This window comes from Trematomus bernacchii, unplaced genomic scaffold (genome assembly GCF_902827165.1).
Source record: "Trematomus bernacchii unplaced genomic scaffold, fTreBer1.1, whole genome shotgun sequence".
Lineage (NCBI taxonomy): Eukaryota > Metazoa > Chordata > Actinopteri > Perciformes > Nototheniidae > Trematomus > Trematomus bernacchii.
In genome coordinates this window covers 770,041-795,207 of record NW_022988050.1, presented here as the reverse complement: position 1 = coordinate 795,207, position 25,167 = coordinate 770,041, and the positions used below count along the sequence as shown (strand labels likewise).

Genomic DNA, 25,167 nt, shown 5'->3' with positions numbered 1-25,167 from the left:
CTACTGAGGCGGTCACAGTACACCACATTTTATTGACACGTAAAGGCATACAGTACTTATATATACATCTTTTTGAGTATGTACAAAATAGAGAACCCATGGATGTTACACATGTAGAAAAATATGCATTACATCTATATAAATATGTACACAATGTGCAAAACATATGGCATACAAACAAGAGGCATGGCATGGGTGAGGAGGAAGAGAGGAGACTTTGCAAGGGCGATGGAAATGTCCCCAAAATAAATGGATTTTTACTAAAACGTCTCTTCTTGTCTGACTAGCTTTACACCAACAATAGGTTTACATTATGATGAACGGTGCAGGAGAAACAGGAAACTATGAAGCTTCTAAATTAAGAGGGTTATTGGACAAACCACTCGGGTATTAAGTGCTTTTTAAAAGATCAAATCAAGGCAGGATCTGACTTACAGTACAGTATAAAAAGGGAGAGCAGCCATTATTGCTTCTAGCCGTCCCTGTATGGAAAGTGGTGTCACAAACTAAATCTTCCCCAGCCAAGATGTTCGTCTGATACGAAAGAAATCAACTCTGCAAACCCAAAATATACACATGAAATCCTCTTTAAAACAAAACAAGATACACGTTTACATTTTCACCCTGAAAAAAATAAGTGATAATTATTACACAAACGTGTGATAATATGTTCCTCTGCCTTTTTTTGGCAACTAAATATCAAATGTGACAGCTGTAAAAAGTGACTTCAAATACTTCATCTCTTCTACGACACACAGGAATCAATGAGTGATTCTTACTCGTCATCCTGTGTAGGATTTACATCTCGCATTAATGGGAATAAAAAAGAAACCTGCAGTCAGCTAAACCTGGGTCCAAACATCAGGAGATAGGTCCGCTCTGAACGGGTATCAAACAGTCGCTTTAACACAACATTTGTAGAAAATAAACAAACAAAGCCCAGGAAGCCGTTTTGTGAAGTATTTGATTTGTTCAGGTGGTTAAATGTTGTGGATTTGATGATGGATTCTGCAGCAGTAAGAGCATCAAATCCGCAATACAAAAGGCAGAAAATACATTGATTTAAAATGTAATAAAACAGCCTGATGTGACTCTACTTCCTGCCAGAAATGACCCTGAAAATGTGCCACACCAGAGGAGAGGCAGCGCCCTCTAGTGCCCGTGGACATGATGACAGATTGGTTAAAATGGACTGGAAATGTGATTTAAAGCATAAAAAAAGGACAATTTATGAACTAAATCTGATTTAAAAGTGCTATACAGTAAGCATAAATCCCAAAATAATATCCTAAAACTAAATATTCCTTACTTTTGAGATAAAATAGCAAGTTGGATGTTTAAAAAAAATCAAATTATGACGGCTTTAAAAGTAGCTAAGCCCTCTTGGTTGTGTATTACACCTCAAAGGTGTGTGTGTGCGTTTGCAGGACACCGAACAACACACAGATAAAAACAGTCATCAGGAGCCGCTGTGAAGAGAGACGTTTGGAATATTTCTTTTTTTGGATAGCAAATTATTTCATTACATAGATATTAGCTCTTTAATCTTCAGACAACTTGTGGGCGACGCGAGAACAATCATGCACACAGAGACGGGAGGACATGCAGAACACACACACACACACACACACACACACACACACACACACACACACACACACACACACACACACACACACACACACACACACACACACACACACACACACACACACACACACACACACACACACACACACACACACACACACACACACACACACACACACACACACACACACACACACACACACACGGCTGCTGTCGAAAAGTCCTATAAATATTTTTCTAACCACTTTTCCTCGATAGAAAGCAAGCAAATGACAGGGCAAGATGCTGGGCAGAGTTCGACTGCTCTTATTTTAGGCTACGTAATTAGGCGATGCATGCTCTTGCTGTCGTTTTGGTTTGGGATGGTCCATTGTACCCTAAGCTAAAAGGGATGAAAAAGGAAGCATTAAAGCTCCTTTCCTTCGAATGTGGACTTAATACTTCCATGTCATTTCACTAAGTTAGCAAATAAAAGACAGTTCGACTGCAGCCGACTCTCACAAACTGATATTTGTTCCCTTTCCACCGTTTCTGTCAGTTCACGAGTAAAAAAAGCTGCCAACTTTGTGAGTGTAGTCCCATTTTGTTTTAAATTACATTCAAAGTTAGATACTTGGACACCAACTGCAGTATCTCCGGCTGCGTGATCTTCAGAGATCAGGCGTCCGTGTTCTGAGGTGACGAGGCGCCGTCAGATATCCCTCCGCCTCTTTAAGTGCATAGCTCTCACGTAGTTTGAGGATCCTGCTCGTCGTCGTCAGTCTTTAGAGTCATTGGTTCATTAGGAGGAACCGCAGGAGGAAACAGTCGCATCTGATACACACATCAGATGAGTCAGCACACAGTTTGTTGGACCAGTGTGAGCAGAGAAGAGAGAGAAAAACTCTTAGAAAAGGTCCAGCTCCTCAGATTCAGACCGGTTTAGCTCCTTCAGGGGAAGTGGTTCATAGACGAGGCTGCACTGATGTCCCAGGGCAACTAGTACTCATTATTATCATTGAGAATATAAGCGTAGGCCTGTCACGATAACAATCTAACCAATTTATTGTACGATGTGTGGATATGACCGTTATCATTCGTAAGGTACGGATTTATTTTTTGCTGTATGGGCACTCTATAGGCTATCCACTATTCACAATAGACTTGGATCACTTTCACGCTAACGACCTGTAGTACGAAAAGGCCTCGATCATTTTTTGGTTATTGATTTATCGTACGATATATGTAGAAATTATTTAGACTGATGAGTATGATTTTCACGTTATCAATAAATCATAAGAAATATGCACGTGACTTTGGATTATTTGTACGTTGCTGACCTGTAGTACAATACATCGACATGGGCTTAATCATTCTTGTTTCATTATTATTATTATTATTATATCGTCCAGTGTTTCCCACAGATCTGAAATATACTTGTGGTGGTAGCCGAGAATGCTAGCGGAGCACGCTCATAAAAGGGGGGGGGGGGGGGGTGAACTGTTCGCCGGAGCCTCGTGGCGAAGTTACTGCGGAGAGCGCATAAAGCAGACCCTTCACGCGATAGCAGAGCGAACAGGTACAGCAGGGGTAGTTAATCGATCGCAGATGGCGTCGTGCTCGCGGACGGATAAAAAAAGATTAACCCTAAATGGGTCGCGAAATATACTTTGGCGGACGTTAATATACCCGGTCGGCCCGCTCAAGTAAAGTCTACAGTATGTGTGGGGAAACCCTGTCGTCATTACACCTATGGCATAACATGGTCTTAAAATGACAGAAATATTGTTTATTTCAATTATTTCCTGGAGAGTAGAATCCTCCAACAGAAGTAGTTATCGTGACAGGCCTATATGAGCTCTTTCCAATATTTGTATAAAGGTTTAATCTGCCAGACGTCGCGTAGAGCAACACTTGGGTTGTAATCACCGGCTTTATAACCAAGCTTCAGTGGAAACACCACTCAAATGTCACACTGAAAGCCAACCAGCCAAACCTCCAGTAGAGCAAACGATAATATCCTTTAAGTTGTATTAGTGTGGTTTAAAGAGTATTTACAGTACATGCTACCAGTGATCATTTGGCTCCGCCTCCTCGTCTCATCAGACACTAAAAGTCTTAAAGTTGAAAGTCTTATGGTGACTTCAGTGATGTTGTCATTTAGACCCTCTTTGTGCAAACTCCTGCTAGTTTTCAATCAGTGCCTGTCCAGCAGCTCATCCTGCAGGGTAGTGGGAATATTATGGATGTAGTGGTGAAAGTGGAATGTCACGAGAACGCCATGTTGTCCCTTCTCGTCGGAAATCTGGAATCTCAACCTGTTACCGGCTGTTTGTTCTTGTTCTTTATTAGGATCCCCATTAGCACTAGCATTAGCATTTGGCTATTCTTCCTGCAGTACGAGCTGCTGAACATATCTTCATCCATCCAGCTTTATCTCCTGGCTCAGGTGTTCTCCTCCCTGTCTTCCTCACCCCTGTCTTCCTCTCCCAGTGTAGTTTTCAATCAGTGCCTGTTCAGCAGCTCATACTGAAGGATAGTGGGAATATTACACGTGTATGAATGGATGTAGTGGTGAAAGTGGAATGGCACGGGAACGCCATGTTGTCCCTTCTTGTCTAAAATCTGGAATCTCAACCTTTTACCGCCTCTTTTCGTCCATCCAGCTGTTACCTCCCTGTCTTCCTCTTCCCCTGTCTTCCTCTTCCCCTGTCTTCCTCACCCCTGTCTTCCTCACCCCTGTCTTCCTCACCCCTGTCACTCCCAGTGCAGCTGCAGGTCTTGAGGGTCCAGGAAGTCTTCTTAGGAGTAGTATTATGGATGTAGTGGTGAAAGTGGAATGGCACGGGAACGCCATGTTGTCCCTTGTCTAAAATCTGGAATGTCAATCATTTACCGCCTCTTTTCGTCCATCCAGCTTTTATCTCCCGGCTCAGCTGTTGCCCCCTCCCTTTCTCCCCCATTACTCCCAGTGCAGCTGCAGGTCTTGAGGGTCCAGGAAGTCCGAGGGGATCCCCAGAGGAGTGAGCGCCCCGGCAGACCCAGTAGTTATGTGGGTGAGGTCCAGCCACTCCATGTTGTCCAGGCCCGCATCGGAGAGGCCCAAGTGGAGCGAGGAGGGGGAGGAGGAGTCACAGAAGGAGAGGTCTGAAGTGTCCATGGGGGAGAAGGCCTGCTGCTCCATCAGCTGGGCCTGCAGCTCCTCCATCAGGCCTCTGGTCCTTGGGTCTGACGCCGGTGACGTCTCAGCCAGAGTTTTCTCCAGGAAGGCCTCCAGCTGGTGGTCTGTGGCCAGAGAGGAGAGGCTGGGGAGGAGGGGGGGGGGGGCTCTGGACGGGCTGGGGGGCCACCTGCACCTGGGGGGGGGGTCTGCAGACGGCCGTGCTGACGGGGAGCGTGAAGATGTTGGCGGTGACCGGGAGGGTTTTAGATTGAGACACCTGAGGGTCCTGCTGCGTGAAGGGGGTGATCTCTGTGGGGGGGAGATGTGTTATTAGTAAAGTGCCAACATTGCTCCTATAAAGAGTGCATACTTTTTAAAATCCAAATCGTAGAAACATGTCTTCAGCACGTGTCTGAGTTTCTATTTTGTTATATCTTGTTATGTCGGATCCACGACGAGCTTATGATAGCTGGATATTTTAACTGCTTATTCATTACTTTTAGCTACATTTCTTAATTGTTTAAGCATTATTTTAGCTCACTATTTTTAACTGTTTGTCCTTTATTTTGACCTGGATATTTGTGACTGTTTATTCATTACGTCTAGCTAAATCTTTAACCCTTGTGTTGTGTTCAAAAGCTGTTACCGTTCATGGTGTTCGCGGGTCCATTTTGACCCATGATTTATCTCAGTCCAAAACACACACAAAAAATGACTATCATCCAATATTGTTTTAACTACATCATAACTAACTTATAATGCATTCATAACCGTACAATCCTGTTGTCATTTAATGTTATGGCCCCAAAACACATTATACCACATATTGCACACGTGCATGTGTGAGTTCAGGTTCAAGTGTTAGTGTACATAGTCTTTGAGAAAGGTGGATGTTAACCAAGACAACATCAGTATCTAAGAGGCCGATATCAGTCATAGTCTAGTCTGATGAATACAATAAGATAAGAAGTACTTTATTGATACCAAATTGGGAAATGTTTGCATTGGAGCAGCATAAAAAACAAGGCATTGCACATAAGTAGAAATTAAAAGAGACAATTCTACAAATGAAACATCTCAAAATAGAAATAAAACAGTATTAAAAAGTAGAGAATATACAAGTTGCCCATGAAGATAACAACTAGCTGACAATAAGCTGTAATGTCCCCAAACGTCCTCATCATTACCCCGTGACTACGAGGTTTTTTCTGGGTGTGTTTATGTCTGTTTATATGTGCGCCTCCTTACCTCCGCTCTCTATCAGGATGTCAAACAGGTCATCCATTTGCTGGCTGGTTGCTGTGGGAACCTGGAAAGACAGTCAATGGGTTTGAGAGTCTTATATCTGCACAACAAAGACAAATTCTTCAAAGCTGGAAAACTGAAATAGCATCTTACGTTTACACCCTTTTTTTGTATATTCTGAAGTGTGTGTGTGTGTGTGTGTGTGTGTGTGTGTGTGTGTGTATCTAACCTGTGAGATGTTGTTGAAATGAATGTTGCGGCTCTGTTTGATGGCGTCCTCGTAGCGGGGGGGCTCTTTTGTTTTGGGAGGCTGAGTAACCAGAGAGTTGTGCTGAAGGATGAAGGTCGGCTGGGGGGAAGGAGACTGGAGGATGAAAGAGAGAGATGAGGAAATACAAGCGTATTAAGAACTGTTTGGATAAAGCAACTTTGTTAGGATTAAATAATTAATTATCTCAAAAAGCAGAATCTTTTGTGTGTTTTCACATAAAAGGGATTTGCTTTGGAGTAAAAAACACACAACATAGTAAGAGACATTACATTTAAAATAAAAGCAAATCCAAAAAATATCAATTAATATAAACATAGGATCTAAAAAGAAAATGATAACACAAATATTATAGAAATATCTGAATAAAAAAAAGAGGAAGTTTTAAGGAAAATGAATTACAAGAGATAATGTGAAGAAAAAAAACACAATGTATCTGAATTAAAAATCTAAGCTTTATTTAAGAAAACTACATAAAATATAAAATATGCAAAATAACTAAATACAAATAAAAGCTGTATAGAAAAATGTGGAAAATTGTCTAAGCAATGTGCAAATGTCTCTATAAATCAGGGGTGGGGAACCTCCGGCCTCCGGGCCGTATACGGTCCGCGAGACCATTTGATACGGCCCTCGAGGTAATTTATAAACACACGCAAAAAAAAAAATTAAAGAAATCTAGACCGCAAAAGAATTAAACAAGCGAGTGCCTGTTTTCCTGGCCAAGGTCAGGGTCCTTGAACACAACACGAGCCTAACGCGTTATCACGTGGTGTATGTCTCGTCTGACAGGGGTGTAGTTCTGACGGAGAGCACCGGAACGCCGCTCCGGCACTTCAGAAATTGCAGTACCCATAAGGAGCCGTACATCTTGTGTCCATATCTTTCTGTTTTGGTGGTCATGCGCGAGTCATGGTAAGATATCTGGATTAAGAGGTTGCTTTTTCTTTGCACAACATGAAAGAAAGGCGACATCTTTAAGCAGAGATTGAGTTCAATAATTTGTACGGCCCTCCGAGGATGTTGTAAAAATGTAAATGGCCCTTGAGAGGAAAAAGGTTCCCCACCCCTGATATAAATCATAAAAACAACCAACAGTATACAGCTATAGTACAGACTGAAGCTCTGGTACCTTGTTGAGGGGTCCGTTGGAGGTGTGGCTGTTGGGGGAAGCCCGTGGAGAGACTCTGTTGTCGGGAGAGCTTCTCAGGAAACTCTGGGGACTCAGATCCGGCCTCGCCTGGTTCTCCAAACCAGAAGAGTTGTTGCACATCGTCAGAGTCTGTCGAGGCACAAGAGGGAGTTTAAAATCTTTAAAATAAGTATTTTTATACCCGTTACTTCTACTTTAGTTAACTATCTAACTTTTTTTCTATTATCAGGCTCTAGTAATTGTATCTGATGACCTTTCATAATGTTAAACAAAGCAACATTTCTCACACGAATGCAGCTGTTTGAGGTTCTGACCTGCAGCAGGGAGTTGTTGTTGTTGTTGGTTAACTGTTGCCTCGGTGACGCCTCCATCTTAGTGGTTTGCAGCTGAGGACCCGAGGCGTGCACCAGGCCTGGATTCTGGACTGTGGTCTGCAGAACAGGCTGAGATCATGGGAGAGGACGGAAGAACATAATTGTGAGTTTACACGTCTTTGTAAACCCCTAAAGCTGGAGAACACACTCCAACAGTGATCTAATGCTGCATTTAGGTCTCTGCTCAACTCATCCAGCTATTTTTAGGTACTTTAGTACTTTTATGATCGTGCTTTTTTGGTGCCACCTCAATAAAGGTTAGAATAAGCTGAGCCAGTACTAGAAGGTGGAGTCAAAACACAGCTGACAACCGATTGGTTATAAAGAAACGCCACTAGCATGCATGGGACACCCAGCAAAACGTCATATTTCAACTATTCATTAGTTTAGCTTACTATTTGAAATGCTAACTATTTGAAATGTTTAACCATTAATTTTACCTGAATAATTTAAATGTTCATGCGTTATTTTACCTAGATTTTAACTCTTTATCCACGTATGTTAAGCTCAACATTTGAACAGTTTATCCATTCATTTTAGCTTTCCATTTGAAATGCTATTTGTAACTTCAAGCTAAATATCTAAACTGTTCATCCATTTATTTTGGATAAGTATTGTAACTGTTTAACCATGAATGAAAAACCTGCGATATACAGTCATATACAAGACATTAAGACACATATTATAAAATGGCATTTAAAAAACACTCAATAAAGACTTTACTGCTGCTCACCTGCAGGCTGACGGTGTTGCCGGGCAGCTGGATGGCAGTTGCGTTGCTAGGCAGCGACACTGGGAGGAGGATCTGAGTCCCCGCCTGTCCGGTGGTGGTCAGCAGCGTCTGAGGCACCACCCTGCCCTGGTGGCTGATGAAGAACTGCTGGGTCTGCAGTTTGGGACTCCTGCTGGTGATCTGGGGCTGGATCTGAGGGATGAGCTGCGTCTGGGTCTGAATCGGCTTCCCAGAGGAAACAGTCAGATCCTCCAACTTCACCACCGTGGGCCGAGGAGAGAGAGAGGTGGAGCCCAGGATCTGATTAGGGATGGTAGCAGTGGTGGATGCACAGTTTGATAGCACTGCTCCTTCCATTTTGACTACGTTAGAGTTCAGGAGAGTGGGATTCACGGCAGGTGGAGAGGTGACGGTGGGAGAGTCAGCTGAGCAGCCTCTCTTCTCCACCTCCAGCTGCATCTTCAGCTCCTCCACCAGCTTCTGCTCCTGCTCCAGCTTCTTCATCAGCTCCACGATCTGCTGCTCCTTCTCGTGCAGCCGCATGTCCTTCTCCTGGGGGATTTGGAAAGACTGGAAGGTGGGGGTCCAGTTGGAGGTCACCATGTGCGTTTCAAATGATGGAGTCTCAGGTTTTCCTCCGTCCTGGGTGGAGCGCTCGGCGGGGATTGGTGAGAGTGGCGATGTCGGGTTCATGTTCTCATGTGGAGAAAGGACACTGGTTTTGACCTCCATCTGCATGTTGGTGGTGGAGATAGAGTTGTTGGTCGGAGCGGAGGTGTTGTGGTTCTCCTGGAAAGGCTTCAGCCGCTCGATCAGATCAGTTTTAGTTCCCGACACGGGGAGGCCGCGCAGCTTCAGCTCCAGTTTCAGCTCAGCCACCTGCAAATGCAAATGTACAAATGTAAGAGGGTGATACAGATCAGTATCTGAACCTGTCACTGCGGTCCTGCCTGACTCATCATACTACTTCTCTCATGGCTCCCACAGGATTATTGACATCCTTGTGGATTCATCCTCTTATCACATGCATTTGCAAACATTTGGTCTACCTATGCTGTAAATGTATTATCTCTTCAATTTACACACGGCATCTATTGCACGTCTGTCCGTCCTGGGAGAGGGATCCCTCCTCTGTTGCTCTCCCTGAGGTTTCTCCCATGTTCCCCTTTAAACTGTGGGGTTTCTTTGGAAGTGTTTCCTTGTACGATGTGAGGGTCTAAGGACAGAGGGTGTCGTGTTGTCATACTGATATTCTGTACAAACTGTGAAGTCCACTGAGACAAATGTAACATTTGTGATATTGGGCTATATAAATAAACATTGATTGATTGATTGAATATTGAATATAAATGTAAGATGTACAGTGAGGGGGTTTGCAGCTACCTTCATCTCCTCCAGGTTGGCGGGCAGGACTCCCGGCTTGCGGTTGGAGAGCGAGTTGTTTGGACGAAGAGCAGGCGGTGCGTCGGAGGAAGATGGAGGAGCTAGAGACACCATGATGGAGCTCTGACCCTCTGCCACAGGCCTGCAGGGACAAACACACAGAAAACATGGAGGTCAGTCAGGAAATCATTTACACTACCTCCTTTTACACATTTACACATGTGATGCACATGAGAAGAGAGGAAGAGAAGGTGGGAGAGAGAGGAAAGGGGGACAAAGGAGTACTATTGGAGAGATTGCTGAAGGGGAATGAAAGACAGGAAGAAGGGGAAGTGTGTTTTTCAATATGAACAAACCATCCATCCTGTGCCTCACTAACAAAACTGTCAACCAACCACAGTTCACAGTGTGTTGAATGGAGCATATGTATGGGAACAGCAGCTGGTGAACACCCTGTTAATTCCATTACACACAGAGTTGTTATTGGAAACTATCTAAAGGCCCTCTGGGTCATTGAAAACATCAATGTTTGACTTTCAGGTGTTTTTAGATAAAGGGCAATGGAGGTAAGCAAAACAAGAAATAAAAAAGTATTTATATGGAAGCTCTGAGAGGCAAGTGATTATTTTGTCTGGTGATGCATTTTCCGAGTCTGATTTTTTTAAATAGAATAGAATTGGGAGGGATGAACCCCTCTTTAGTGGTCACACATGCAGAGCACACAGCACACATGTGTTCTCTGCATTTAACCCATCCTAGTACCAGGAGTCTAGTACCAGGAGTCTAGCACCAGGAGTCTAGCACCAGGAGTCTAGCACCAGGAGTCTAGTACCAGGAGTCTAGCACCAGGAGCAGTGGGCAGCTATTGTACAGCGCCCGGGGAGAAATGGGAGTGAGGGGGGAAGGGGGGTGTCCGGTGACTTGCTCAAGGGCACCACGGCAGGGCAGGAGGTGAACTGAGACCTCTCCAAGTAGCAGTCCACACTCCATATTTTAGGTCTGGTCGGGGACTTGAACCAGCAACCCTACGGCTCACAGTCCAAGTCCCCTACTGACTGAGCCACCGCCGGACTATATATATATATATATATATATATAAATATGTGAATGAAGTAGATTTTTGCCATCTCCCTGCATCTATAAACTTGCTTTTAATTTTATTTAAAAATATTGTATGGGTGATCTTTAGCCTCTTGTGGCCAAAGTCAGTGTTACCACAACAAAACGTACTAAAACCGCACATCTATTTCATGAGACAGGTGCAACTTTTTGCAAGTAAGACAGTGTGCAGGAGCTTATTTGCATTTTTAAATAGTTTCCCCCCCATACCTCTTTCACAAATAAAATAAGAAATCAAGGAATTCATCATAACACACAAAAACATTATTTTGATATCAGACTTATAAAATGGATCAGCAGAAGTCTTCCCTTTCTCTCTTGCCTCTCAGGGCTGCCATACTTTTCTCACTACTTTCAAGTGCTTTATGAACCTACTTGAGTGGCGCGGGCAGGATGGTCTGGTAGTTGTAGTGCTGCTGCTGCTGGCTGATGATCTGCAGCTGGAGGAAGAGCTGCTGTTGCTGCAGCAGTCGGGCGTAGGAAGAGTCCATGAGATCCTCGCTGGCCTCCAGCTTCTGGTCCGGAGGAACGTACTGGTGGTACTTCAGCTTCTTCACCCTGGACTTGGGCTCTTTGTTCTTCTTACTGCGGCTCTTCTCCGAGGGAGACTTCTGCTGGCTTTGCTGTAGAGGGAGGAAACAAGAACATTTACAATTTGTCCAGCAGCATTTAGATGGATAGATGGATAGATGGATGGATGGATAGATGGATGGATAGATGGATAGATAGATGGATGGATAGATGGATGGATAGACGGATAGATGGATAGATGGATAGATGGATAGATGGATAGATGGATAGATGGATAGATGGATAGATGGATAGATGGGATAGATGGATGGATAGATGGATGGATAGATGGATGGATGGATAGATGGATAGATAGATGGATAGATGGATAGATGGATAGATGGATAGATGGATAGATGGATAGATGGATGGATAGATGGGATGGATAGATGGATGGATGGATAGATGGATAGATGGATAGATAGACTGCGCTGGCTCGCTCGCTGGCTCGCTGGCTAGCTGGCTCTCTGGCTCGCTGGCTCGCTGGCTCGCTGGCTGGCTCGCTGGCTGGCTCGCTGGCTGGGGCTCGCTCGCCTGCTCGCTGGCTCGCTGGCTCGCTGCTCGCTGCTCGCTGGCTCGCTGGCTCGCTGGCTCGCTGGCTCGCATGGTGTCGCTGGCTGGCTCTCTGGCTGGGCTGGCTCTCTGCTCGCTCGCTCTCTCGCTGCTCGCTGGCTGGCTCGCTGGCTCTGGCTGGTCTCTCTCTGCTCTCTGGCTGCCTCGCTGGCTGACTGGCTCGCTGGCTGGCTCGCCGGCTCGCTGCTCCTCGCTGGTTGCTCTCTGGCTCTCTGTGGCTCGCTGGCTGGCTGGCTGCTCGCTGGCTCGTGGCTCGCTTGCTCGCTGGCTCGCTGGCTGGCTGGCTGGCTCGCTTGGATGATGGATAGATAGATAGATGGATAGATGGATGGATGGATAGATGGATAGATGGATGGATGGATAGATAGATAGATAGATAGATAGACGGATAGATGGATAGATGGATAGATGGATAGATGGATGGATAGATGGATAGATGGATAGATGGATGGATAGATGGATAGATGGATAGATAGATGGATAGATGGATGGATAGATGGATAGATGGATAGATAGATGGATAGATGGATGGATAGGTAGATAGATACTTTATTGATCCCGATTTGGGAAATGTTTGCGTTGCAGCAGCATAAAATGTCCGGTGCCTTGCTCAAGGGCACCACGGCAGGGCAGGAGGTGAACTGGGACCTCTCCAAGTAGCAGTCCACACTCCATTTTTAGGTCTGGTCGGGGACTTGAACCGGCGACCCTACGGCTCACAGTCCAAGTCCCCTACTGACTGAGCCACTGCCGGACAAATATATAATGAGGGGTTTTGTCATATTTAAAGGTTGTAAATATTGCTCTTACCTTCACCAGGGTGGGTGCTGGTTTGTGAGGAGCAGGCGGCTGAGTGACAGCAGGACGAGGAGTCTCTATGGCAGAGACCAGCTTCATAAAGTCTGTTGTTGCTTTTGTTGTATTAGGGAAGGACTGAAGAAGCACAAGAAGACACTTGTTACTGTAATGCAAACAATAGACTTATTTTAATAACTGTAAAATCTACTATTAATGGGACTTAGCTACAACTAGTTGGGGTAATTTTATACTAAATTACATTTTTTATTAAAACCAACTTCAACTACTTCACACTTTTTAAAATGTATATAGTATCCTACGTTTTTATATATTGTTGTTATAGTAGTAGATTGGTCTATTATATAGTATATGATAGACCAATATATATCTAATATATCAAATATTTCTGTATATTTTATTTTGTGTATTTTTTGGATACAATGTTTTTTACTGTTGATATGTATACATTTACTGTTTCTGCTTTATTATTAGTTTATTTTTTATTATATTTTATCTCACTGTGCCAATATGTTTTCCAATTTAGAATCAATAAAGTTGATCTAATCTGATCTAATTAGGGCTTTATGAGAGCCACTTAAGCACATATTTATATGGATAGATAGATAGATAGACAGATAGATAGATAGATAGACAGACAGACAGACAGACAGACAGACAGACAGACAGACAGACAGACAGACAGACAGACAGACAGACAGACAGACAGACAGACAGACAGACAGACAGACAGACAGACAGACAGACAGACAGACAGACAGACAGACAGACAGACAGACAGACAGACAGACAGACAGACAGACAGACAGACAGACAGACAGACAGACAGACAGACAGACAGACAGACAGACAGACAGACAGACAGACAGACAGACAGACAGACAGACAGACAGATAGACAGACAGACAGACAGACAGACAGACAGACAGACAGACAGACAGACAGACAGACAGAGATAGACAGACAGAGTATTTATATTATTACATATTTATATTCGAGGAAAGATGTTGGTATGATCGACCAAATATCTTTGAATATCCTTCAAATGAATACCAATGTTGTGTAGTATAGTTATGAGCTGCAGTCAAGTAGCATTTTGCCTTCTTTAGGATCAACAAGGCGGTAGTGGACCAGTCGAGCCAATTTGAATCTAAATAATATACAGCGATTCATTCATTTACTTTCAATTAACCTTTGTTCAAGTTTGACCTGCCTCTGAGTAAATCGGGTTTTAACAAAAGTGTTTTCATGGAGTCAGACATAAGATATCCTTGCAGACTAAGGGGCCTAGGTGGGCATATATAGACATTTATTTATTAGGATAAACCCCTTGAGATGCACCGTCTCGTTTTCAAGGGGGTCCCGACAAAAGCAACGTCTTACTTACAGACATACATGGACACAATAACAGAAAGCAAAGCATGAGAAACAAACAGGACACGTACAGTCTGTTAAGTAAAACTCACGAATTACAATCATTACAATTTGACAAAAGGCATGTGATTACGGGCAACTATAGCCGTGCTTACACAAACATGAGCATTAAGAGTGCTGTGTCTGACCTGCAGCATGGTGTTGGGCATAGCTGGAGGAAGAGGAGGTGCTGCTGGGGCTGGAGGAAGAGGAGGTGCTGCTGGGGCTGGAGGGGGGGGTCTCTGGCACTCGGCTCTCTGCAGGAGACGGGACTGAGGCCTGGGACTCCTGGCTGGCCGGCTGCTCCGGGGACAGAGCCTCACTGCTGTCCTCCTCCAACACTTTGGGGTAATTCACCTGGCCTACTAAGAGACAACAACAAGCCCTCACTGTTTACTCACTTTAACAGTCAAAATATAATTTGTAGTTTATCATCCTTTCTCTGACATGTCCATTGAGACAGAAATGCTCTTAAACCAGGGGTGTCCAAACATTTTGAATCGGCCCTCATCAAATTAAAAAAGTATAATGGAATACGGCCCACAAATGAAACTTGTGCTTGTCTTATATTGTCCTTCTTAACTATAAATGTAAAAATATATTACACAGTGTCAGGGAATAATTTCGCCCTACATGTTTACCTTTCGCCCTCTGAAGCAGCTGACCAACCTTGATCAGCCGTTATCTCCCATAAGGAGGGGCTGCCCTAGCAAGTTGTTGATGTTACCAGTTTATGACCGGGCAACTCTCTGTCAGAGATATTTATTGTTGTGGGACACCTGGAACACATCCTTCCCGAGCCCTAAGCGACAACAAATGTGATTCAGTGTCCCTCAGCTGTTTAGTCTATCTATTGAAGAATGTTGATTATTACACTCTGAACTAGTTAGCTACAGGAGGGCTCTTCAGAATTGATTGTGGCATCTCAACCGTGTGTTCAAACCCGTGACATGTCTTGTGAATTCTCCGGCCGAAGCTCCAAATAAACCGTCAGTGTTTGCCATCAAAGCTCCAGCTCTCCTCGTGCCTCTCTGAGTCCTGACTCCCATTACTTACCCATTACAGGACTGCCTTTTTCCACCTCAAAAACATTGCCCGTCTGCGCCCATCACTCTCCTCCTCTGCTGCTGAAAGCCTGATTCATGCATTAATCACATCACGACTCGACTACTGCAATAGCATCCTACGGCATACCATCCAACCTCCTCAATAAACTCCAACATATCCAGAACTCTGCTGCCCGCCTCCTCACCCACACCCGCCCCCTTAGACCACATCACTCCCGTCCTCCAGAACCTCCACTGGCTCACCGTCCGTCAAAGAATCGACTTCAAAGTCCTCCTGATTACTCACAAAGCCCTCAACAACCAGGCCCCCCCCCTTACCTCACAGACCTGCTGCACCACCACACCCCCTCCCCCTACCTCACAGACCTGCTGCACCACCACACCCCCTCCCGCTGCCTCCGCTCATCAGAAACCAACCTCCTATCCATCCCCACCAAGCACCGGACCTGGGGGGACTGAGTCTTCTCCGTCGCTGCCCCCTCCCTCTGGAACTCACTCCCACAACCCATCAGAGACTGCACTGACCTCACCACCTTCAAAACACTTACAAAAACTCACCTCTTCAATCTGGCTTTTAATGTGTGATTGTGTTTGTATTGCTTGATTTTAATTTGACTTTAACTATATATATTTATTTGTTGTTCTTTTCTTTTCACTATATCTGTAAAGCGTCTTTGAGCACCTGTAAAAGCACTAACAAAATAAATCTATTATTATTATTATTATTACTTCAGAAGTTTCCCCTACACACACACAGTAGTATTCATGTGTTAAGAAGACCACTTTTCAAATAAATTCAGTCAAGTTGGAAACATTTTCTAACAAATCTTAGTTGATAAGAAAAAAGCCCAATGACTTATTTACATAACAAGCTTGAAATACACCCTTCCTATTTCTCCTTATTATAATCAATCTGAGGTTTCTGTTGTAAGGGATGAGCTGCCAACACTCACAATCATCATTTACCTACAGTTGATTGATTTTGCTAACTTATAACAGAACTTATGAAGCAATATACCTCTAGTGAGCGGCCCAGCCCTTCGTATATTTCGTATAAGCTTGGACACCCCTGCTCTTAAAGGTCACCTATTATGCAAAATCCACTTGTTCATGTCTTTTATACATAAACATGTGTCGCCTCTGTGTAAAGAGACTCTGAAAGTTTCAGGAAAAAAGATTCTCTCTCTTTTTATTGTCAGTGTTTATCATCCTTTCTCTGCAACAACCTCTTTCGGACAGTGTCCATTAAGGCAGAAATGCTCTGAAAGCCCTGGCTATGATCACTGTTCTCTCACCGATTATTGCCTGTTTAACGCTGGAATCCACCGGCAGGATGTTTTTCTCCACCAGCTCCATGGGGCCGGGTCTCTGGGAGATCATTTCGTTTAAGTTGTCGGCAAGCCGGGCTCTTTTCAGTCTCATCTGGGTGGCCTGTAGTGATGGTTCTGCTCCGGTCTCTGAGGAGAAAGTGAAAAGATGTCACACAATTGCTCGAATCAGTCGTAACGTTGACATTCAAATGTATAAATCTCCATTTGAACGCTGTGCATATTCCATTTTTTTTTGCATGACTATTTTAAACTCTGTATTTGTGTACAGTTGCAGATAATATTAAGGTTCAGTGTTTACCCTATAATTAAATGTAGAATTAAAAACGCCACATGGTCCTTAATATCTTCTGATCTCGGGTTTCACCTAACTTAGCCTCTCTTCACACACAGAGCGACGAAGAGACAGGTGAAGCAAACAGTTTTAGACCACTTGTGCGAGTTGAATAGTTTGGCATGCAGTTCATAACTTTATTTAAATGGGAATTCAACTCCTAGCATTTGCTCCTTGTGTTTCTTTGAACCACTAGAAGAGAATAACTGGAGTAAAAGGCGGTAGCTACACGTAAAACCCTGTGCGGTGGGTTTAATTCGTGCCTATGTGAACCTACTAGATAATAATGAAAATAGATAATACATGTCTGTAGTAAAGACTAGAGAATGACTGGTACCTTGCAGGATGTGCATCCTGATCAGCTCTGCTCTCTCCGGACGGCTGCGGATCTTGTGCTTGAGGAAATTCTCCGTCTAAATAGAACGAAAAACATTCAAGTTAATCCTCTTTTGCTATTCCAGGAGTGTGTTTTCTGAAACCACAGTTAGCACTTTATTTCCAAACTCTGTGCCTTACCCTGGCTCTCTCCAAGCTGCGAATCTGCCCATGGAAAGCAGCTGGGCTCTTCAGAGCTGCAACACACAACAGTTTCATCAATGCACTAAGTGATAGCATAACTTTTACACTCGTTTGCAGAGAATAAATGATAAGATACTGTGTTTTCTTGCATGTTATCAACGCTATAAACCGTATTTAATTTTGTCTTAATTTACATTATTCTATTTCATATTCTGTTCTTGTACATATCATATTCTATTTAAATGAATATAGACTTGTTGCACTACTCAGGTCATAACATTTTCATTGCCATTTCTACACTGTAGCTTTGTGCATATGACAATAAAACCGTTGAATCTTGAATGTTACATGTGGTACTGAGTGAGCTTTAGGTGCTGTTAGGTCCATTCAGTCTGAACAAAACTTTAAAGATAAATTATCTAGATAAAAATAGATTAAAAAATGTTTATTATTTCAGCTATCTGGGTTCATTAGCCGATCTATCAGTGATGGACAGCTGACTCACGTGGCATGATGCCCTGATCCACCAGCTGCTCGCGGGTCCGCCTCTGCTGAAGCCTCAACTGCAGCACTGAAAGAAGAAAGAAGAAATTATGTTAAATAAAATAAGAGGTAAAACATGAGAGGGAAAGCACACAGAAGAATATAAATATATAAAAGGGAAAATAAATACAGAAGAAATGACATGATGAGAAGGTAACCACATACTGACTGCTATCCTCCTCAAACACATCTCTCACTTCCTGCTTACTAGTCATTAGGTCGACAACATACAATAACGTCATTTATATGTAAGTTATCATACCAGTCGAGCACATTGAAATACATTGTTTGCACACATAAGTGCATGGTACTGTAGTGGAACTATTTCTGTGCTGGCATATGAGGGACTTTTTTTGATCTCACACCTATAAGGTAAACTGAAGTTGCAATAGTTGTTTAAGAATGGGATAGTGTAACAATTCATTTCCCCCGTAAACATCTCTTTGTTGTTGCCAGAGTGTGTCCTTTCACATGCTGTCACAGGTAGTGTTTTGAAGATACTGGAATTTAACATTTTAAAACAATACCTTATAGAAACAGCAGCATTGAATACCGGTTTTGATACCACAGTGAGAAATGGACTAATTGAAGAAAGGCTTATAAAACAAGGCTAGTGTTTTGTCAGAGTTGTATGAGTTTGTTGTGTGTGTGTGTGTGTGTGTGTGTGTGTGTGTGTGTGTGTGTGTGTGTGTGTGTGTGTGTTTGATACCACAGTGAGAAATGGACTAAATAAAACAAGGCCAGTGTTTTCACAGATTTGTATGACTTTGTAGTGTGCAATGCGACTGTGTGACTGTGTGCGCGCGTGTGTGTGTGTGTGTGTGTGTGTGTGTGTGTGTGTGTGTGTGTGTAAAGCAAGAAAGCTCAGCTGGTACTGGTGTATTGAGAAATATAACATTTGTATTGAAACCATTTCAAATATTCAGAAATGATGTGTCGAAAAATCTATATTTTTGAACACTAATCTCTATCCTTCCACTTTAAGATGCTACCCAGAAAACAAAACATTACAAGGCTATCATGAGATGCAAAGACTGACAACAACCCACCAAAGTGTATTATCAAGTTGTTTCATTAACCTGCAACAATGGCAACAGCATTAGCCTAGGTGAGTTGAGGAAGTAGCATAACATTAAAAAAAGAGTGCTCACCTGTTCTGAACCTAGTGCAGATGGGGGTCTCTACCTCCATACAGGCCATTGTCTGTCTTTTATATAAACAAGCCTTTAAATCAGTCCAAACTCTGGGGGATTAAGCCATTAGATCCCAGAGCCTTTGTGTTAGAGCCCAACAGATGTAGCTTATAGTGATATCCTCTCAGCTGCAGTGCAACATGATCGGCCGAATGCTTCTACGAATTAGAGGAGCAACATTAGGCCCATCCTCTATTCCTTTATTCCTCCCAGACTACTTTTTTTTTTACTGCAGCCACAACCCCCTCCTCCTCCCCCTTTACTTCCCTCCCCTCCCTCACTCAGCAAAGTTTAGAACGGGGTTTTTTTCTGGCTGTAGGCGATACCAACATACCCTGATGTGATGTCTACTCTGGCTCCTACTGAGGGACAGTCTGAGTCAGCACTGAGTAAGGACAATAACCACTGCATCTTAAGAGGGGCCCTATTAACCTCAGGGCTTTCCTTTCCTGTAGTGTGTTATATAGGTTTGTGTGCATGTTAATGGTCTTCAAAGGCTGCCTGAAACTCCTCCATTGGACCCCTTTGTTTACTTCCATAACATACAGACATCACTATGTAACACTCGCGCTCCAACACACGTGATAGGCTGAGGGGCGGGACATCTCTAACCGGTTAAACAACCAAAACAGAGCCGACCAGCTAACCAATCAGAGCAGACTGGGCTCTGGTTTCAGACAGAGGGTGAAAAGAGGTGCTGCAGCACAGGCAGAATGAGAAAAATAAAGAGCTTTTTGAATATTAAAGCATGTACAAATACTAATATGTACCTAGTAATAAGCAAAATAGGGCCTCTTTAACCCTTAGATGCATAAGTGGGTCTTTTTTGACCCGGTGAGGTGGTTTTCTTGAAGTATCTTTGTAATTACATTTTTTTATCATTTCATATTCCAGCTATTCATTACATTACATTACATTTAGCTGACGCTTTTATCCAAAGCGACTTACTAATTAGCGATTACAGGGACATTGTCCCTGGAGTAACTGAGGGCTAAGTGCCTTACTCAAGGGCACACTAGTGGTGGTGTTCCTGGCGGGATTTGAACTCACAACCTTCCGATCTTCAGCCCACCTCACTATCTATTTGACCACCACTACCCCTATTCCTCAAAAAACATGTTTTGGATATCATGCCATTCACATTTGTAATTTACATTTTAAGAAATTGTAGTTTTTGTATTACTACCCCAAGCTTCCATAAGTGGGTCAAAAATGACCCGAATGCATTTTCTATGGAATCCTATGGGAAAACCTTTTTTTTTCAAAATGTAAAAAAAATGTTTAAAATTATAAATAGTGAAAAATTAAATATAAAATATTTCTAGTGTGAACCAAAATATAATACTAAATATTATACAAGTGATTTCTCTTAACCAAAATGACAAAAATGACATAAAACCAATTATTATTCTAATACGGGTCCTTTTTGACCCACTTATGGAAGAGTGTAGGGTCCAGTCACTCGGGCATCTAAGGGTTAACGCTGTAAAGACTGTTTTTAGGCTTTTATGTTGTCTTGCTGAGCCGACAAGATAAGGATGTGTCACATTCAGTAAGAGGAGGTGCTCTAATTAAATACTGACCATAAGTCCACACACTTCCCCATTCACAGGAGGGGATGCATCAACATTTACAAGGAAATACAAGCGTACTCTCTCCAACAGGAAACAGCTGGCCCTACCAACGTTACAGCTTGTGCCCCCCCTCATCAATGTGGTGATAAAACACAAAATCTTTCTTCCAAGGTAATACCATAGATTGCGTCATCACAATTGTCATATATCCAAATGACCTAACTCTGTCTGGGAATACTGCAGCTTTAAAACCAAGTTCAGTTATGGTTAAACTTTTACACACGTTGTCTACAGACAATATACTCTGGTAGACATTTTGCAGGGCTTGTTGTAAAGGCGCTATGCATCCTTATCCTCAAATTCACTCAGGGAATAGCTGGAAAAAAGGTATGCAGTGTGTATAGACTTCCAGTCAGTGTCATTGTCTTGGGATCCTCCGGGAAATGCTGCTCAGCCTGACAAACATGCTGACCTGTGACCTGTTCTGGCTGAGAGAGAGGTTGATGACTGAGATGTGTTTGCACTCACAGAGGCACGCAGAGAGCAGGTCAATGGAAGAAAAACAGGCCAGAATAAGAGATGTGTTTGTTTCACCTGAACACAATATATAGACGTTGATTTAAAACCTGTTGAACAACCGAAACAGGACACAAGTTGGCCAATCATAGCTGATCAACTGAAGCTAACGAAGAATCCGGGGTATAAAAAGACCCAGAATTGACATGAATATAGACATGATGCAACTTGTTTGACATTTATGGGAATACACTTGTTTTTCTTGTCGAGTTAGATGGGAGTTTATCACCACTGTGTGTCATAGTCTAGCATTAAGACTGGGAACACAATAAATCAGCTAGCATATCTTTCTCCAAGGGGGGGGGAGAGAATCCGCCTTCAAGCGCCTCTTAAGATCACTAATTAACATGTTATTTTTTTGTTTAATCATTAAAAAAAACGTGGACTTTGGACCGAAGCGTCGCCGGTTCACGTCCCGATCGGACCAAAAAATACGGAGTGTTGACTGGTACTGGAGAGGGGCCAGTTCACCTCCTGGGCCACTGCCGAAGTGCCCGTGAGCAAGGCACCTAACCCCCAACTGCTCACTGGCGCCGGCTAGACTGGCTGCCTTCGCTCTGACCTCTCAACTGCATGTGCATGTGTGCATATAACTGTGTGTGTATTTGTATGTGCATGTTGTAAAAAGTGTGTACTGTATTACCTGTATAAAAACGCGTGTGTGTACGACAGAGTGGAAACTGAATTTCCCCCTTAAAGGTCCATCTTCTTCTTCTTCTTCTTAATTAATGAAGTAATACAAGCCTTTGCAGACCATTCACAGTACCTGCACAACAACAACAACAACAACAACAACAACACACTACAGGAAAGGGAAAACCCCCAAAAAGCATAATAGAGCCACTTGAAGTAAGAGTTTGGATGCAGGAATTGTACTTGTAGCAGTATTTCTACACTTCAGTAGTTTACTGACAGCAGCTCTCTACTCTTCTTTTTCGACTTTTCGACAAACATGTGAAGTTATCTCAGACACTCAGACCTGTCCGGATGGTTGACAGATTAACACCTGTGTGTTTAAACCAATACGAGGGAGGGGAAGTATGCGGTGGGCAACGTGCTGGGGATGGCTCGCCGAGTGGAAAGTATGAGGTGTGAGTTCTCACTGGGAGAGAAATGACAAAAGCCCAGATGATGAGTGGGTGCTACTACTGTTGGCATTCCTCAGAAATGTTCCAGACGTGTTGCAGCGCTCCTGCAGACAGACCCAAATCCTACCATTATCCCAAATGAGTTTAATCCACAGCTCTGGCTGGCGTTTGTGACACATGGTTTATCTTATCGTGGTGATGTATAGATGCACTGATCTGATCTCACTACACCGTCTAAGCCGTGATTAGGAACTGGCAAAAGCAGCAGCGGATCTAACCCACTCCTTAAGTCTGTTAATCGTGTTCCCATCCATCAGCGTCCCGTAAAGCTGCCAGAACGACACCGAAGTCCTGAGAAGCCGACGTGCACACTGCAGGAAAACTGATGGGAGTTTCAGGGTAGAAAGTCTCACTTTAATGGCCCGTTTTCAGATGAATAGATGATTTATTCAGTACGTGCCTGTGTGCATGTGTACCGAAAGGTATCGTTTTTAACTGGGTTGCATGAGGTAGATATCCACATGAAGAAATGGAAGTAAAGCAATGCACTGATGTGGACAGAGGCAGCAGCTAAACGTATTTATGTCCCATTAGATCTTTGTTTACATCAGAGTAACCCTCGGTTCCACCGGGTCCGTCTGCGTCGCGTTACGGCTGCGCCGCCGTTTTGGTCCGGCCTCCTCCTGCGGCGTCATAACCCACCGGCCGCGTTTCAGAAGCATTTCAGAAGCGGAGCGTCGTGCGTGCCGGCTCGCAGTTTTTGTTGATTTGGTCATATTTCCTGGACAGGTTACTTTGTACAGACAAAGTTAATAATAATTGTAATAGTCGAACGACATGAATCAAAGATGTGTTGCTGTATTTTAGTGGTAAAAAAAATGCATTCATCATCATAATTATTCTATATATATATATATAATTGACACAGTGCCTGTAAACCGGAGGAGAACGCTGGCATTTCTCCTCCTACTTGAAAGACTACGGAGGGATAGGGTCTGCAAAATTAGTTTATTTTGGGGATTGACTGGATGCTCTGACCGCTCCACTTCCTGCCCGGCGCTATGCCACGCCTCGCGTCGCGTCGAAAATAGACTTGCATCCTATTTTTTGCGGAGCCCAGCGCAGAGTTACTTCCCTAAGTGACACCATGCTGGAGGAGTTGCATGATGGTAATATACATATAAATATATAAGCTTGTTATGTTTATGAGTTTAATGTATGCTAAATTCAATTCAGTGGGTGTGTTTAGCAAGATGGTTATGCATTTGTAACCCCTTATCCATTTTTTGCATGAAGAATAAAACATTTTTATGTCCTATTTATGTCCTGCTGAATGGCATCTTTTGGATAGAAGGAAGTGTGAAAGGTATTTTCCGGTCACTCTTTCCTCCTGTTATAATATATATCCTATCCCAACATGGCCTCACAGACGTGCACTACATCAGCGTCGTGTCCTCACCATTCTTGCGTTCGTTGAGCGGAGGCAGCGGCTGCAGCGACAGCTCCTCCATCTCGTGGGTCACCGCCTCGCTCTGAGGGCTCGGCAGCAGCAGGCAGGACATCTCAAAGTCCCCCTCGACTGCCAGCTGAGACGCCTGGAGCTCCATGTCGCCTCGGAGGGGGGGGGGGGGGGGGGGGGGGGTCACCGTCCCTTTGGCTGTGTCTCGCTGCTACCTCTGTGGAAACAAGAAGACATCTAGTAACTAAAGTAACTCACTGTAGGTAGTATAAGTACTGCAGGAGGCAAGGCAATTATATTATATTTTATTGTATTTACTTGCACTATTATCAGTTGTATTGTGTTGCACTGTTGGAGGAGCCTGCAACCTAAGATTTTCATTGTCATAACTACACTGTAGCTATGTACGAATGACAATAAAAGCCTTGAATCCTTGAAGAAATTGCATATTTCAACACAAGGCAATTTAAAGTGCTTGACAAAAATTATAAAAGCGTTAAGAAATAATGCAACAGAACCATGCGAAGAAACGCTATGGCGTCAGATCAGTTTTAATATAAATGAAAACCCAGAGAATGACTTTAAAAATCTATATAATGTATATATATATATATATATATATATATATATATATTTATTTTCTCTCACAGATAGTTTTTTTGCTATAAATTATTTAAAAAATATATAAAAACATCCACATGTATAAACTTAAGTTTAAAATATATCATTCTGATCCAGACATACATATTTCTTGTTTTAAATACATGTGAAATATTTGTTGGTATATATAATATTTATTTTAAACAAGAAATATTTATGCGGGGATCAGAAATATATTTGTGGAGTTTTTAAATATTATTTTTTTATTTGTGGATTTGTTTTTAAGCAATGATAAATATCGTGTGTGCACATTGAAAACACATCACTGCATGATGTTTTTTGTGGGCACCTCATGACCATCAGTAATCCAGAATAATACCCATCATCCTGCAGGAATGACTCCTTCACCAAACTGCTGAAATGTGAAAGGGTGGCATTTGATTAAAGCCATCTGGAAGAGCTCAGTCGCAGCCCAAATTATTCATTAAACGACCTGGCTATTATGCA

General features: G+C 43.1%; 1 protein-coding gene across 1 annotated transcript; it reads right to left on the bottom strand.

Annotated features, from left to right (window-relative positions):
- Positions 1-12: 12 nt before the first annotated feature.
- On the bottom strand, positions 13-24,232 carry mrtfba (myocardin related transcription factor Ba). The gene is given in 17 exon segments (XM_034119348.1): positions 13-4,888; positions 4,890-5,041; positions 5,981-6,041; positions 6,207-6,341; positions 7,378-7,527; positions 7,713-7,841; positions 8,506-9,384; positions 9,889-10,030; positions 11,383-11,630; positions 12,961-13,083; positions 14,529-14,615; positions 14,617-14,744; positions 16,742-16,903; positions 17,446-17,521; positions 17,625-17,680; positions 18,133-18,198; positions 24,061-24,232. Coding segments are annotated over 17 exon segments (3,099 nt in total). The 5' UTR covers positions 24,209-24,232; the 3' UTR covers positions 13-4,531.
- Between the last annotated feature and the right edge of the window lie 935 nt (positions 24,233-25,167).